General features: G+C 37.8%; 1 protein-coding gene across 1 annotated transcript in view; it reads left to right on the top strand.

The window, feature by feature from the left end:
• Sgo2 (shugoshin 2) overlaps positions 1-11,378 on the top strand; it is a 43,051-nt gene extending 31,673 nt beyond the window's left edge. Inside the window, exons 7-9 of the mRNA XM_029563565.1 lie at positions 260-3,148; positions 4,608-4,755; positions 11,039-11,378. Of these exons, the coding sequence (XP_029419425.1) occupies positions 260-3,148; positions 4,608-4,755; positions 11,039-11,054 (3,053 nt within the window). The 3' untranslated portion in view covers positions 11,055-11,378. The remainder of the gene's footprint in view (positions 1-259; positions 3,149-4,607; positions 4,756-11,038) is intronic.
• Positions 11,379-15,622: the final 4,244 nt, after the last annotated feature.

The raw sequence follows: 15,622 nt of genomic DNA, 5'->3' as shown, positions 1-15,622 counted from the left end.
TGGAGTTATGGACAGCTGTTAGCTGCCATGTGGGTGCTGGGATTCGAACTGAGGTCTTCTGCAAGAACAATCAGTGTTCTTAACCGCTGAACCATCTCTCCAGCCCCCTAATTCTTTTTTTTTTTTTTTAAATCAGCACAGATTCTTAGTAAAGGATCTGAACAGAACTGATTGCCAAACATCTTCTCTAGGAAATGGCTTAATATCTGTTTTGTTCATTGCTTATTGCTTATTTCTGGATTTTATTTTTATTTTGTAGAAAGCTGTTACCACTCAAATCAAAGTTCCAAGAGTTCTCTAGTGAGTGAGATGAAAATTGACACATCTACAAACTGCAGAAGGGAGAAATCGTTTCTTAATAATGTGACGGAAAGGAAGAAGCGTGGGTCTTCTTGGGAGTCAAATAATCCTGTTGCAGATGTTCCCTGTGTGGCAGATTTAGATTACCAACAGATTTCAAGTCTAGGATTAAGTCGGAATAATGAAATAAGTGATTGTACTAATGAAAACAATAGTAAAATGCAAAGAAATAGACAATGCTTTCCTGACCTACCTTCTGAGTCTGTCAGTAACCCTAATGTAGCATGCATGAATGAAGGACAGGATACTGATGACTTTGAGTTTCAAAAAACTGTGCATGAAGATGCTGACATGGATTTAACTGCTAGTGAAGTAAGCAAAATCATTACAGTTTCAAAAAGCAGTAAAAATAAAAGTCAGAAAAATACTAATTGTGGAAAGGACACTTTCAGAAAAGTGAAAGACCCAACCTCTGAGAAAAAGAGAGAAAAATCAAAGAGAAAATATAAAGATCATTCAGATGTGGATATTGAGGAAAAGACTGAAAACAGACTAGGGAGAGGATCTGTTGTTCTAGACGGCCAAAGGGATTCAGAAGATCCAAATTTTCTTTCCAATACTCAACAGCTGACTCAGGCAAACATACTGAAGAAAATAACCCTTCAGAACGGCTTTGATCAGGATGACAGACAGAACACACAGTGCAGTAAAAAGAAGCAAATGCTTATGACAAATAAGCAAGAGGAAACAGACTCTTTATCCCAATGTTCAGATAAATTCCTTCAAGAGAGTAAATTTGATCAGCGTCAGAATACCCTAAGCTATAATATAAGAAAGTCTTCTCGACAGACATTTGTGATTTCTAAGTCAGAAAAAGGTAACTTATTTCCAAACCAAAAGGATAAAGACACTGTTTCTGAAAATCTAGGTGTTGCAAATGAATTTCAAGCAGCTGATCCTTTTACTAGAGATAACGGAAATTTATGTGACTATGAAGCCCAGAATGTGCTGGATTTGAAAAAGTGCATCACTGATACACAACCTACTCAGCAAAATCAATCAAAAACAAACAAGCCTAAGCAGACAATAAATCGGAAGACAGAAATAATTTCTAGAATGAACCAAATATATGACGATGATAAAGATATGCATGTGCTAGAAAAAGGTAACTTTTCCACCCAAACCCAAACGAATAAAGAGACCATGTCTGCAAACCCAAAAGTTGCAAAAGAGTTTCAAATACCTCTTCTTTTCACAAGAAATAACGAAAACATACATGATGATAAGAACCAAAATGTGTTGGGTTTGCAGAAGCAGATCACTGATGTGTACCCTGTTCAGCAAAATGAGTCAAAAACTAGTAAGAACTCTAAGCAGAAAGTAAATCGGAAGACAGAAATAATTTCTAGAGTGAGTCATTTCAATAATGACAAAAGTGTGCAATGTTCAGAAAAGGATAACTCTTTCTTACTACAAAAGGTTAGAGAAGTCACCCCTGGAAACTTAGAAGATTTAAGTGAGTTTCAGAAGCATGTTCTTTGTACCAACGACATTGGGAATGAGACTCAAACTGTTCTGGGGGTGAAAAAGCATGTCCAGAATATGCAACCTGCCTATCAAAATGATTCTAAAATAGATAAGAAGCTTAGACAAAAGGTGCACCGAAAGACAGAGGTAATTTCTAAAATCAACCACATATATGAGAATGGTGGCAAAAGTGTATATGACCCAGATGATTACTTCTTTTCTTTGACTCAGGAGGATAAAGAAACCAGTTCAGAAAATCTGAAAGTCACAAATGAACTCCAAACAGCTGATGTTGCCAGTAAAGATAACAGATATCTCTATGACCAGGAGGCCCAGAGTATATTGGGTTTGAAGAAGCATGTTACTAATATGCCACTTACTCATCCAAATGAATCAAAATTAAGTAAGAAGCTAAGGCAGAAAGTTAGTAGAACAGACGTCATTTCTGAAATGAACCAGATATATGACAATATTAATGAAGATGCAAATGGCCAAAAAAGCTATGTGAAAGATCTTGATTTAAAAGTAAACAAATCTAAAGATAACATTGAATCCCGAGATGTTATCAGTGGGTACTGTATGGAAATCACCAGTAATGAAAAGGAAAATTGTGATCAGATTCCATGCTCTTTCAAACTAGTTAAAAAACGAAGGAAAAAATCAGGTAAAGCAGAGAACATTTTGACACAAGGTAAGAACAGACCTATTTTACAATTAACAGATTCTTCACAGGCATCTATCACTTTAGACCCTGGCTTAAAACATATTACTAATGAAACAGATTCTGATCCCAGACACCAGACAAGCCTACCAAAGAACCAGAAGCACAGCACTGTGACTCCAAGAACACAAGCAGATGCCTTCTCTCTGGAGGTGGTAAAAGAAGGAAACTGCCCAGCCAAAAAAGTTAATAAAGTAATGTCAAAATCAAAGAAAAGAAAGACCCTCCTAGATCTTTCTTCAGATACCCATGAAGTTATGGAAGCAGTACCTAACATTGATCACAGAAAGTCAGTTGACTCTGAACAAACTGATAAGAAAAACTATTTGGAGAATGAGAAAATTGCCAAGATTAAGCCAGATTTTTGCACAAAGGTGTTTAAACCGTTATCTCAGATATGTTCACCTAACATACAAAATTCTCCTTTTGACAGCGTGCATGAGAGGTCAAAATCTTTGAGTATTTCTTCTAGTAAAAGCCTGATGATAGAAGAAAATTTTGCCCTGGGAAGCATAGCCATCATTCCAGTGAGTGACAAGGCACATGAAAAAGTAAAAGAGGTGGCTTGTAAAGGCCGGAGAACACAGAGGTCGGCAGTAGGTAGGTCCACATCTAAAGAGGCTGAGTTTTAGAACTGTACTTTTTTCATATAACCAGTGATGTATTTTCTGTTAAAACAGGCATTTTGTATAATCTTTAAAACAATATACAGTTATGGATCATCATCTATAGAAACAGGAAGAAATTATAGTACTTTGAGAAGATAACAGAATATTTGAGACATTTGAAACCTAAAAACTGATTTGGCTTTTACTACAAAGTAATCTAATATTGGCTTTAGGCCATTAACTTCTTTTACTCATGTTTCAAGGAAATTAAATGGTTTAAATGCATATAATAGGGGATTGCACTGGTTTCAAAGACAGCCTCAAGTTTCTTAAAGGTGGATCTTGATCCAGCAGCATGTATATTTAGTGTGATCAGAGCAGCATTACAACCAACCCAGAATACATGTGTATGATATGGGTAAATTAAAATTTTTTTTTTTATTTAAAAAATTTGTATTTTATGTGTGTGTATTGCCTGCATGTAGGTAAGTGCACCTGTGTCGTGCAATGCCCATGGAAGTCAGAAGAGGCTGTCGGATCCCCTGGGACTGGCATTACAGACAGTTGTTAGCTGCCATGTGGGTGCTGGGATTCGAACCCAGCTCTTCTGCAAGAACAACCAGTGTTCTTAACCACTGAACCATCTCTCCAGCCCCCATGATATGGGTAAATTTTAATAAAAGCAGACAAAACCTACAGGATATGTAATGAGAAATTTTGATTAGAAGAAACTTTAAAGATATTATCAAGTAGATAACATTTTAGATTGTAATGGCTAGATGAGATTTTTGCTGTTAGTGTTTACATTTCATTTTTTTCCCCAGTTATTAAAATAATACTTATTGTAGAGAATCAAATAAAATGGGAGAAAACCTGCCGAGAATTGCTGCCAGCACTTTGCCATATGCACATAGACTTGAGTCTATGAATCTGTTTGAAGAAATACTTCATAAACATATAACATTTTGTAACATTATACATTTCCTATGTCAAAAATCTTCTGCTTAGAACTAACATTTCAGTGGGTCTGTAGAACACTGGAATTCTTAGGCTAAGGCTAGTCTAGGTGAAAGGGACCCAAGTCAAAGGGATTCCAGGAGTCTGGGTGGTAAGATATGTTGGAGGACTGGAGAACCAGCCCTCATCTTTATGTGCCTCACAGTGACTTGCACAGGAAGCAGCCATGATGCATGTGCTGAAGGAATGTGCAATGACTGGTATGGGTCTGGAGAGTTGACCATGCTTCGAAGAACCTTTGTAGCCTATGTGTGATTTCAGAATTAAAGGGTCAGAGGCTTCTTTAATGGTTTATTTTAAACTCTGAGCTCCTTTCCTCTCAAAATTCAATAGTTAAGTTTTAAATTTGTTCTCTGGCGAACCATGTTTATCCCATATTTATTTCCATATCTCTACATATATGTTTACAAATATTTGTAAAAAATCTTTTTCAGGTCGGAGAACATTACCGGACTTGACAGAAGCCAGTTTTATTTCAAGTTGCACTAAACCTGAAAATGAATCAGAAGATCCATCTTCAGAGCTGACAAGAAGAAAAAGAAAATGTGCCCCTCTCAATTTGAAAGAGCCGAAACTCAACAGGCAAGTGTTGCAGTGATTTGTGGTGTGCTTCTTAAGCGTCATGCTTTGTAGATGTTCTGCCTGAACTAGCCTTTGAGTACTTCCGAACATCACTAAAACAGACACTGTAACATGTAACAGCCACATGTCAGCTTCGTAGAGGTGAAATAGAAATTTTTTTTCTTTTTGATCTGGATTTAAATTGATTGAGTTTCTTTTAACATCCACCCTACTACTGTCATTTAAAATTTTTCATTGGTAACAACTTTTAGTTGGTAACAATAATTTTAAAAGTTTGTTGCTTACTATTTACAGACCATTATTTTCATATCTGTTACCCATGTTTGTTTCCTACTTTGCTTCCTAGAAATCACTGTGGTTTGTGTTCTTTGGTCCCAACGAATACAATTCTTTTTCCTGAATTTTTTTTTTTAAACTTTACATATACCCCAGCAAAGAAAGACTGTTCATCACATTCAGTAACTATGAACATTGCTGTATTTGTTTCATCTATTGTGTTTTTAAAGCAATCTAACACTGAATGATTTCATTCATAAAGCACTTCCATATGTGTCTCTAAAAAAATAAGATTTTCTGGGACTGGGGAGAAGGCTTAGTCAAATGCTTTCACAAATATGAGAACCCAAATTCAGATCACCAGAACCCATATGAAGGTCAGGCATGGAAGCATACACTTGTAATCCCAGGGCTGGGGAGATCAAGACAGGACAATCCTGGGGGCTTGCTCTTGGCAGTCTATATGAATTGGAGAACTCCAGTCAATGAGAGGCCCTGTCTCAAAAACTTATCAGTTGAGACAGGCATTCGATGCTGACATCTGTCCTCTATACACACACACAAACACACACAAGCACACACTAAATAAATAAATGGGACTTTCTTAACAAAGTTACCACATCAAGATTAGGCAAGACTGGGTTACGGATCAGTGTTAGAATGATTGCCGAGCATGTATGAGGCCCTGGTCTAATCCCTAAAATAGTAAAAGTTATCACATCTAACAAAAATATCAATAATTTTTAGTTGTCTTATAATAACAAATTCCTATTCCTTTGATTACTATAAAAATACCCAAATGCCTTTTTGCATTGTTTTGCCAAAATGTCATGTTTTTAAGGATAAATCAGAAGCCTATTTCAGAAAATCTGATATTGTACACACATTTTCTGTAAGATGAAGAAAATTATCCCAAATTTTCCTTTCATTGTTTTGATGTTTGCTCCTTTTATGAAGTCCTGATAGTTTTGATAGGTATTTTCAAGCAGTAGCCAACAGATGGAGGTAATAGGAGGGTGGAAGAAGAAAAGGGGGGACCAAGAGCTTTTTAAAAACAGCTTTCTAGAGATATAGAGGATATGTATTTATTGGGATATGTTCTAAATTTTCACCCATGGAAAGTGTAGAAGTTTGTGGGTTTTTCTTTTCTTTTTAAATATATTCTCAGAGATAAGACTTAGTAGGTACAGGACCCTGGATTCAATTCCTAGCACCACCAAAGAAAAACCCCTCACAGATATGTGTATCCATCACCACAATCAGTTTAGAACATTTCTTCACTTCAGGAAGAAATCCTATAACCTTTGCTCTATTTCCCATCACTTTGAGCTGTGGGTAGCTACTCAGCTACTTCCTGTCTCTAGGTAGCCTTATTCTAGACATCTCTTAAGACCAGAAGCATATAATGTACTGTCATTATGATGGATTTCTTTCATTAGCACAGTGTTTTCAAGGTTTATCCATGGTAGTATGTACCAGGATTCATTCCTTTTTATGACTAACAGTATCCACTGCATGTATACACCGATATTTTGCTTATGTATTTATCTCGATCTTTTTTAATGCAGGCAAAGCATTCATATTTTATTTATTTTTATATGTAGGAATGCTTTGACTGCATGCATGTAAGTGCATCTGTACATGCAATGCCCATGGAGACCAGAAGAGAATGTCATATTCCCAGGAACTTGGGTTAAGAATGGTTGTCAGCCGCCATGTGGGTGCGGGGAGCCAAACCCTGGTCTTCTGCAAGAGGAGCCAGTGCTCCTAACCTCTGAGCCAGCTCTCTAGCCCTCTTGATCACACTTGACATTTCCTTTCTATGTCTTGCCTCCCTTGTTTTTGTCATTCTGAATAATGGCACTCTGAAAATGCATGTATAAGTTTTTTCATGAACATGTTTTCATTTCTCTTTGAGCATATACCCAGGAGTAGAATTGTGTCATGTGCTAACTCTGTGTTTAAACATTGAAGGAATTGCCCCACTCTTTTCCTAAGGTGCCTTGCTATTTTACATTACTGTCAGCTGTGTATCAGGATCTAGTTTCTCCTTACCCTTACCAATACTTGTTTGACTTTGGATTCTAGCTTCTTAAGCATATAAGTGGTATCTTATTATGGTTCTGATTTGCATTTCTCTGATGACTAATGATGTTGAGCATCTTTTCATGTGCTTCTTGGCCACTTGTTCACTACTAATGTCCTTTCTCTGTTCAGAATACTATGCAGAGCCCCATGTTGTGTTTAGTTTTTACTTTTCCTTAACCTCTTCACACCTGTGTCAGTTCCTTAGCCCTTTTCAATCATGTTATTTTGTAGAATATACCTCAATTTGGGAATTTTCTAATGTTTTCTCATGATCACCCTGGGACTATGCATTTTTGGCAAGAATTTCACATAAAGGTTGTGTCCTCATTGTTGTTTCAAGGGTTCATTGTCAGTCCCTTACTGCTACACTGAGGTTAACCTCAGTCCCTTGGCCATGGGGTCTGCTAGGTTTCTGGACCATAAAATTTTTAGCACTTCCTTAATAAAGGATTTGAGGAGATTCTTTGAGTCTCTACATCCTGTGTCTCAAACTTTTGCTTATTGATTTTAGCATCCATTGGTAAATCTTGCTTGCAACCCATACTGCTATGTTAGACTGTTACTGACTCTGTATTCTACTTCTTCTGTAAGGAAGTGATGGCCCTCTTTATTTAATACTAATATATTGGTGTGGATGAATAGCTCTGTATTTTATTCTGTACATGAAAATCCAGTCTGTCAACTTTTATTTCATTATTCAGGTGATTCCAACTTCAGTATTGAGGTTACTTCAGATTTCCTTCTGATTCCTTTCAACAAGACTTAATACTTTAGACTTCTTCATTACTTTCTGACCCCACAGACATTCTATGTTCTAGACTCATCACAATGTTTTTCTTGCCTTGGCCCCAGGATCAGACACTTCAGAAATTCTAATTTCTTTGATTGTAAAATTATGTTTAGCAACCAGAATCTGGGCCTTGGGTATGTTCATGGCTTTCATCATGTGGTGCTACTTGTCTATTGCTATACAACAATATTACCAGAAACCTAGTAGCTTAAGACAGCACTCGGTTAGTATTAGAATCTGGGCAATGCCTAGTTGGTGTTCTGCTTACGGGCTCACAGCACTGCATTCGGGGTATCAGAGACTCTAGTTCTTATCTAGAGGCTTTCCTAAAAGATCCTGTTGGCAGAATTAATTTCCTTATGAGGGTAGAACAGTGAGCCTTAGGATGTTGATGTTGGCTGTAGGTTGTTTTCAGCCCTTTGACACATGGGCCTCTATCCCAACAAGGCCACTTCAAAGCCTTCTCTGGAGAGAAACTCTAGAGCAGAATCCCTTAGCAAGATAGTCTTTCTTCTATAATGAGATGTACTCTCAGAATGAGATAGCTTCTCCCTTTTCACATTCTATTAGACACAAGTGACTGTTCCTGCCTATAATCAAGGGGAGGGAGGCACTTCTATAAAGGCTTGGATACCAATAAATGGGGATTATGGGTGATGTCCTTGTAGTCTGTCTAGCACAGGGATTGTAGCTGGACCCTCTTGTAGGTAGCACTAGGAAGTACATGCATGTATGGTAACCCACATCAACATACACTTTATGTTTCTCTACGTATTATACATATGATAAAAATCATGAGTTATATTAAAGTCAATGTAATTGCTTTAGTTCTAACCCAATACTGCAGGATAAATTTGCACATTTCTTTTGCTTAACTCATAATTTCTTCATCAGTGAGAAGCCTAGTTTTCATTATCTAAAAATATTTATGTGTTTGTTCAATTCAGAATTATTAGTCCATATTCCTGTGGGAACTTTTTTTTTGGTCTTTTTGAGACAGGGTCTAACTGAATTTAGGTCAAAATTTTTTGCTTTAAATTAGTTCTTTTCAGGGCTGGAGAGATGATCCAGTGTTTAAGAGCACTGGCTACTCTTGCAGAGGAGCTGAATTTGATTCCTAACACCCATGTGTTGATTAACAACCATCCATAACTTCAGTTCTAGGGGAATTCAGTGCCCTCTTCTGACCTCTGTGGGCATTGCCCAACATGGGTACACTTACACAAATGCAGGCAATACACTCATACACATAAAATAAAAATAAAAATATTTTAAAAAATTAGTTCCTTTTGCACTCCAGTTAGGTTCAGGTGTTATGTATCTTTCATTGTGCCAGTGTGCATTAGCAGTGTGTTAGAGCATGCACACCCCATGACCTCATTAACAGAGTATATTGTCATATTTTATATTTGTGTCGGTTGTGAGGAATGGTGTCTTTGTTGTTTACTGTGCAGTTCTGTGAGTGATACAGATCTGTAAGATGTACTCTGCTTCATCTCTTCTTGGTTTTTGTCCACCTAATCTTTCTTGTACTAAATGTGGTACATCGAAATCTGACATTACTGTGTCTCTTCTAGTTTTTGTTTCAGAAAGATATTTTGTAGTTAGTACACAAAAAAGGTAATTATATATTCATTTTGGATTGTGGATTTTACTACTAAAAATTATCTCTTTGTCATGTTCAGTGCTTCATGACTTAAAAGATAATACTTAAAAATGCATTGTGTCATTGCCCTGGTTACTTCTTCATTCTATCAGCAGCAAGTTCAGTCAGGATACTGGTGTTTGGGGGGCAGGGGGAACCTGAAACCAACACGCTGCGGTGTTCTGTTTCCGAGAATGGAAGAAGAAAGTGGCCACTGGGCTGTCTTTACTCAGTATTTGTACGGAATGGACATTGTGATTTTTTTTTTTAAAAAAAATGATCAATTCTAGTTTCTCAAAGTAGTAGTGGCACTGTCTGTGGAGAGGAGTTAGTTGCAGCCGAGAAAGAGACCTGCTCCCCGGCTACCTCTTCTGCCTTTTAAATTTGGGCCCATATGCATACATTTCATCTAAAAACACATGTGCACAGTTCACAGTGCAGAGAGATGCAGTGCCACCTATAGCACGAGGTAGGAGGGTGGATCATCCCTCTTACTGAGAAAGTAATAATAGTGGATAAACACCAAGAAACAAAGTAACATGAATGAATAACTTGAAAATAACTTGAGTTAGCAAATAGGAGTATAAAAAAAAGAAGAGAGCAGGAACCCGCAGAGGTAAAGCTGAGGCGAGTGGAGCCTGAAACTGGCCTTTGCTGGCCGCACTTGTCTAACAAGGGAAGCCTGGCTGTAAGCTTCACGGCCTTGTAAGCCTGGGGACAGAATCAAAATCCTAGGGCTTAGCTAAAATGAAGAGTTAAAGGCAAATCCCTCTCAACAAAGTTGAGCTGTTCTCAATAGAGCAGCAAACTAAAAATAACTTCCCTCTGGTTTCTTCGGACCAGGAAATAACTCTAGTCCTCAACTGAGGGAAGAAAAAGAATATTCTGAGAAGTCCTAACAAAAATACCTGGAAAATATAAAAGACTGCACGCTGAGGACTGAGAATGAGTAACCCTGGAATTGCAGTTCATGTGTCGTTTGTAAGCAAATGCAGATATTTTCTGAAGGTGCTCTCCTCCATGTCAGGCCTCCTTGCATTTTCCACAGCTAAAGTTCCAAGGGCTAGCTCCCAGAAAATAATGACAACAAAAACATGCCCTCCACACACGTGCACACAGTTCCAGCAGAAACAACTGGCAGCAGAGCCAGGCACAGAAGATGGAGTGAGCGTGCTCACCATTTCACCTAAGGAGATGCTTGAAAATGACCAAGATGTCAAATGCAACAGCAAGTCACAGAAAAATATGAGTTCATTGAGATAGAGGTTAAATGCAGATTAAACCAAAGGCTGTAATTTTCAGGAACATAATCATGGGTGGTAAAAGCCGTAAAGAAAAGCCTGGACTAGTAGTGTTTCAACTATATGCAAAGCATGTCATTAAATAAACTGCTTACTGGAAATAATTTTCTTCATTCTTACCAGCCGAGGCAGCATTAGTTTAGAATTATTATTGCTAATCTTCCTTTTTCCTCTCTTTTGCAGCAAGATGAGAAGATGAAGTAGATATATGGACTCTGTCCGAGTGCTCAGAACTCCAGTCAGAACAGAAATGTGACTAGGATCAAGAACATGGACCATGAAGGAATATTTTGTTGTTTTTGTGTTGTTTTCCCCTTTTTTGGCCTTTCATGGAATGTTGGTTTGTCCATTGTTACTTTGAGGTATATGTACATAAAATAGCTGTATTTTCAAGTACCAAACTTTTAAAATAATTTTGGTTATCGTATAACTTATATCCTTGTTAATTGAAGTTGCTGCCTAATATCCTTTAAACAACTGTTACCCTTTTAACCAAATAAAATGTATTAATGCTTTCACATTAGTTATTCTGTATGTCAGAGTATCTTGTTTTGGTTTTGAGCTATTCAGTATACATGAACATCTAAGAGGGTTTGGAAAGTTCTCTCTTGCCCTGGCCAGTTTTAGTGTTCTCTACCAGCCGTTCTGCTTTCAGAAATATTTAGGTGTCAACTTCTTTCTCACTTCTTATATATGTAATGTGATGACTTGGGCAGTGGTAGCTGTGATGGTTAATATTGTCAATCTGACAGAATTAGAATCACCCAGGAGACAAACCTCTGGGCCTGTCTGTGAGGGGCATTCTCAATGAGGTGAACTGAAGTGGGAAGACCCACACTAAATGTCAGCATGTCCCCCAGGACATGCAAAAAAGAAAGCCAGCTGGGCTCCGACACTGATCTCAGCTTCTTGACTGTGGATGCAGCATGCCCATTTGCCTCACACTCCTGCTTCCATGCCTTCCGCACCGTGATGGATTCTGCCCCTCCAGCTGTAAGCTGGAACAAGCTCCTGCTCCCTTAGGTTGCTTCTTGCCAGGTATTTTGCCATAGCAACCAGAAAAGTAATGCAGTAGCTTTTCAAGCACTTCTTAACATTTTTTAAATTTTTAAAAATTAATATATGTGTATTTGTCTGTGTGACTGAATGCCACGTGTGTAGCTACCTGTGGAGGCCAGAGAGGGTGTCGGATCCACTGGAGCTGGAGTTAGGCTTTTGTGAGGATCCAAAGGTGGGTGCTGGGAACCAAACTCGGGTCCTCTGTAAGAGCAGCAAGCACTCTTAACCACCGAGCCATCCCTCAAATAAACCAGGAATTCTGGGCTTATTTAGTAACCTGTCTTCTCTCTTTCTAAAGTTTAATTAGAAAAAAAATTTTTTTGTTGTTGTCTTTTTGAGATAGGGTCTCCTCCCTGTACCCAGCTGGCTTGGAACTTGCTATATAAACCAAGCTGACCTCAATCTTACAGAGATCCACCAGTCTCTTGAGTGCTGGGATTAAAGGTATACGCCACCATGCCTGGTTAATTTAATTTTTAATTATATGTATATGTGTGGGTGTGTGCACACATGAGTGCAGGAGCCTGTGGGGTCCAGAAGAAGGTGTCAGATTTCCTGGAGCTGAAGTTATAGGTAGTTATGAGCTGCCTGACATGGGTGCTGAGAACTGAACTCAAATCCTCCACAAGAGCACTTAACCACTGAGCCCTCTTTCCAGCCCATTTTCAGAAACTTTTAAACTTAGTTTTTATGATTTTATTTTACAGATGGCTTACTATTCCAGTGATGAATAATCCTACTCAAATCTGAGATCACTACACAGTTACTACAGTCACATAATTAGTCAAACTTTCATCTGGCCTAGTTGTAAAAGCTTTCTTAGACAATCTCGGACCAATGAAGGATGGACCCAGTAATCTGTCTGTTAAAACACAAGCCCTAGGTGGCTCTGTTGTACAATGGATAGCGCATTGGACTTCTAAAACAAGCCCTTCAGGTGGTTCCTCATCGGAGTGTCCTAGAATGGCATGTTTGACAGACTATTGCAGGAAAGGAATTGCTTTTTTTTCTTTTTTTAAATGAGATTTGTCTTCTTCCTCATGTGAATTACATTTTATGGTTAGAGTCATAGTGAAAAAAATTTTCTAGATTATAAAAGTACCCATGGTTTTATTTTGTTTTTTTACACTTAGACATTTTATTTTACATTTATTTGTGTGGGGTGGGGTACATGTGGAGGTCAGAGGACAACCTGTGGGTGTCACTTCTCTCTTATTATGTGGGTCCCAGATACCAAACTCAGATCATGAGGCTTGGCAACAGCGCCTTTACACTGAGCCATCTTGTTGGCCCCTACATTTAAATTTCAGTTGGATATGGAATTTATTCCAGTATGTGGTGTGAGGTATACATGTAGTTATTTTACAATTTTGTAGGTGATTCATTAGTTTAAGAACTCATGTTTCTGTTGCCAGTTACTGTTATATTTCCATGTGTGCTTAAATTTCTTTTTTCTTTACTCTCTTCTACTTAATTATGAATCATTTTATGACCAATCCTATGTCTTTAAGAGATTTTTCACATTTTCCTTATAGGTTTTTCACATTTCTTTATAAATTGTATCGATATTTTATCCTTTGGGATTAGCATAAATGAAGTTTTCTCCTTGGTTCTCTCTCCTAATTGTTGTGCCCTGGAGACTATGATTTTTGTATGTTAAGTACTAAATTTTGTTACTGTTTATAATAGTTTTTTTTAATGAACATATTTCTTGAAAACAAGCTATCTGACAATTTTTTTATGATCCTGTTACTAAAGTAAGTTCAGTTCTACTTGTTTCTCAAAGGCCAATATTTAAATACATGAACTGGTGAAAAGAAATCAGTTTATTGGAGGCCAGGAACTTTAGGAAGATGGGGGGATTGAATGACAGCTTTCATCCTCCAAACAAGACAGTCTTTGGGAACCCAGCTTTATAGGGAGGGAAGGAGGAGAAAGGGGACAGTGGGCAGGGTGCTGCTACACACCGAACAGTCCTCACCAACCTGGACTTGTGCTTCTCTTTTGCCAGGAAATCTTTGATGTGGTAATCAACTTCTGTCTCTTAGGCCAGTCTCTATAATTTTTTAGGTAATGTGTGTGTTTCTTTTACACCCCTATGACCAAAATACCTGATAGAACAACTTAAAGGGGAGAAATATGTTTTGTTCACATTTCAGTGGGCTCAGTCCATGGTTGCTTGACGCCATGCAGTTGGACAGGCATCATGGTGGTAGGAACCTGTGGCAGAGAAGATTCACTTCATGATAAACAGGAAACACTAGTACTGAAGACACACCCTCAGTGACCCTCTTTGTCCAACTAGGCCACCTCCCAAAGCTTCCACAGCCTCCCAAAAAGAGTGCGACCAGCTTCAAACCAAATATTGAAAACAAGCCTGTGGGCATATTTCATATTTAAACGATTACATAGAAGCACATTTCACTGCAAGTTAAACATTATTCCAATCATAACTAAAGAACAAGATTAGAAAAATCTTGGCCCATAATTTGATTTGTCTGAGGATCAGATAACCTGGCTATTTAAGTCTAGGGAAAAGTTATAGAATAGTTAACCTTGCAGTTAACCATCAACAAAGGCAATTTTCTTTCTGGAGAACAGGGAAAAAAAATAACAAAAGATAATAGTTTTAAAGTATTAGGCAGCTTTAGTCAAAGTTGTCATCTATAGCTAAGTTAGTATTCCTCAAGCCGTGGAACCTCTGAAATTTATTATTTTTGAAGTCAACCAAAACTAAATAACACCGAAGGAGTTTTATTTTTCCTTGATTATGATTCTTAGAACTGTCGTTGCTTTTTCTTGTCTGATTGTAGCTATTACCTTAAATAAAATGTTTGCTTGCAGTGGAGATAGCATTTTTGTCTTCTAATTTTCATGAGAATGCCTCTAGTTTTATTCCTAAAGAATATGGTGGTTTTGTGGCCATAAAACCATAACTTATAATCACATTAAATTATAAACTATTGTTATTTGAATGTTTTTTGAAAAGTGAGTTGGCATTGAATTTGTCAAATGCTACTTGGCATTAATAGAGATTTTATAAGGGCCCAGACAATAGATAAAATCCACAGTTACTGTTGACCATATACTAAGGAACTGAGAAGGCAAAGGGGCCCACTGGAGTAACATAGACATGACTCATTGTGCCACCTCTGGCACTAATGGAATCCAGGGAGAAAGGATGGACTTTTGAAACTTAAAGACTTAGAGGATTAGCTCCATGTCTCTGTGTGAGCCTGAGTGTGCAATAGGTTGTTATGATGAGACTGGTCTGCTAGCATGGAACCAGCAGGTGCTATGGAGTCAGTGGCTACTGCCAGCCAGGATGACCGTTTCTGCCAGAACAAAACTGCAGGTTTCTTTCCCCTCTACACTTCTGCTTGTTTCTAATATTTCTGTTGATGGGTATGGAAAAGAAGCCTTGCAAAAGAGAAAGGTGATTTGCAAAGTCCTGGCCTTAAGGCAGAGTAGAAAAGTGGATTTGAGTCTGAGACAGTAATTTTAATAATCAGCAGCACAAAAGTGATCTATGATTATTCTTAAATGCATTGATCTGACCAAAAACATTCATGGTTTGTTGGTACTGAAACCTTGCTTTCATGGACTAAACACCATATTTTGTTGTTTGTTTTGTTTGACTTTTTGCTTTGTTTAATACAGGCGCTTATCCAGGATCCAGGCTTGTTGGAACTTGCTTGGCTGGCTTCA

Source organism: Nannospalax galili, unplaced genomic scaffold, assembly GCF_000622305.1.
Source record: "Nannospalax galili isolate Female #2095 unplaced genomic scaffold, S.galili_v1.0 scaffold610, whole genome shotgun sequence".
NCBI classification, from domain to species: domain Eukaryota; kingdom Metazoa; phylum Chordata; class Mammalia; order Rodentia; family Spalacidae; genus Nannospalax; species Nannospalax galili.
The sequence above is the reverse complement of the archived record's forward strand: the minus strand, read 5'-3'. Positions and strand labels throughout refer to the sequence as shown.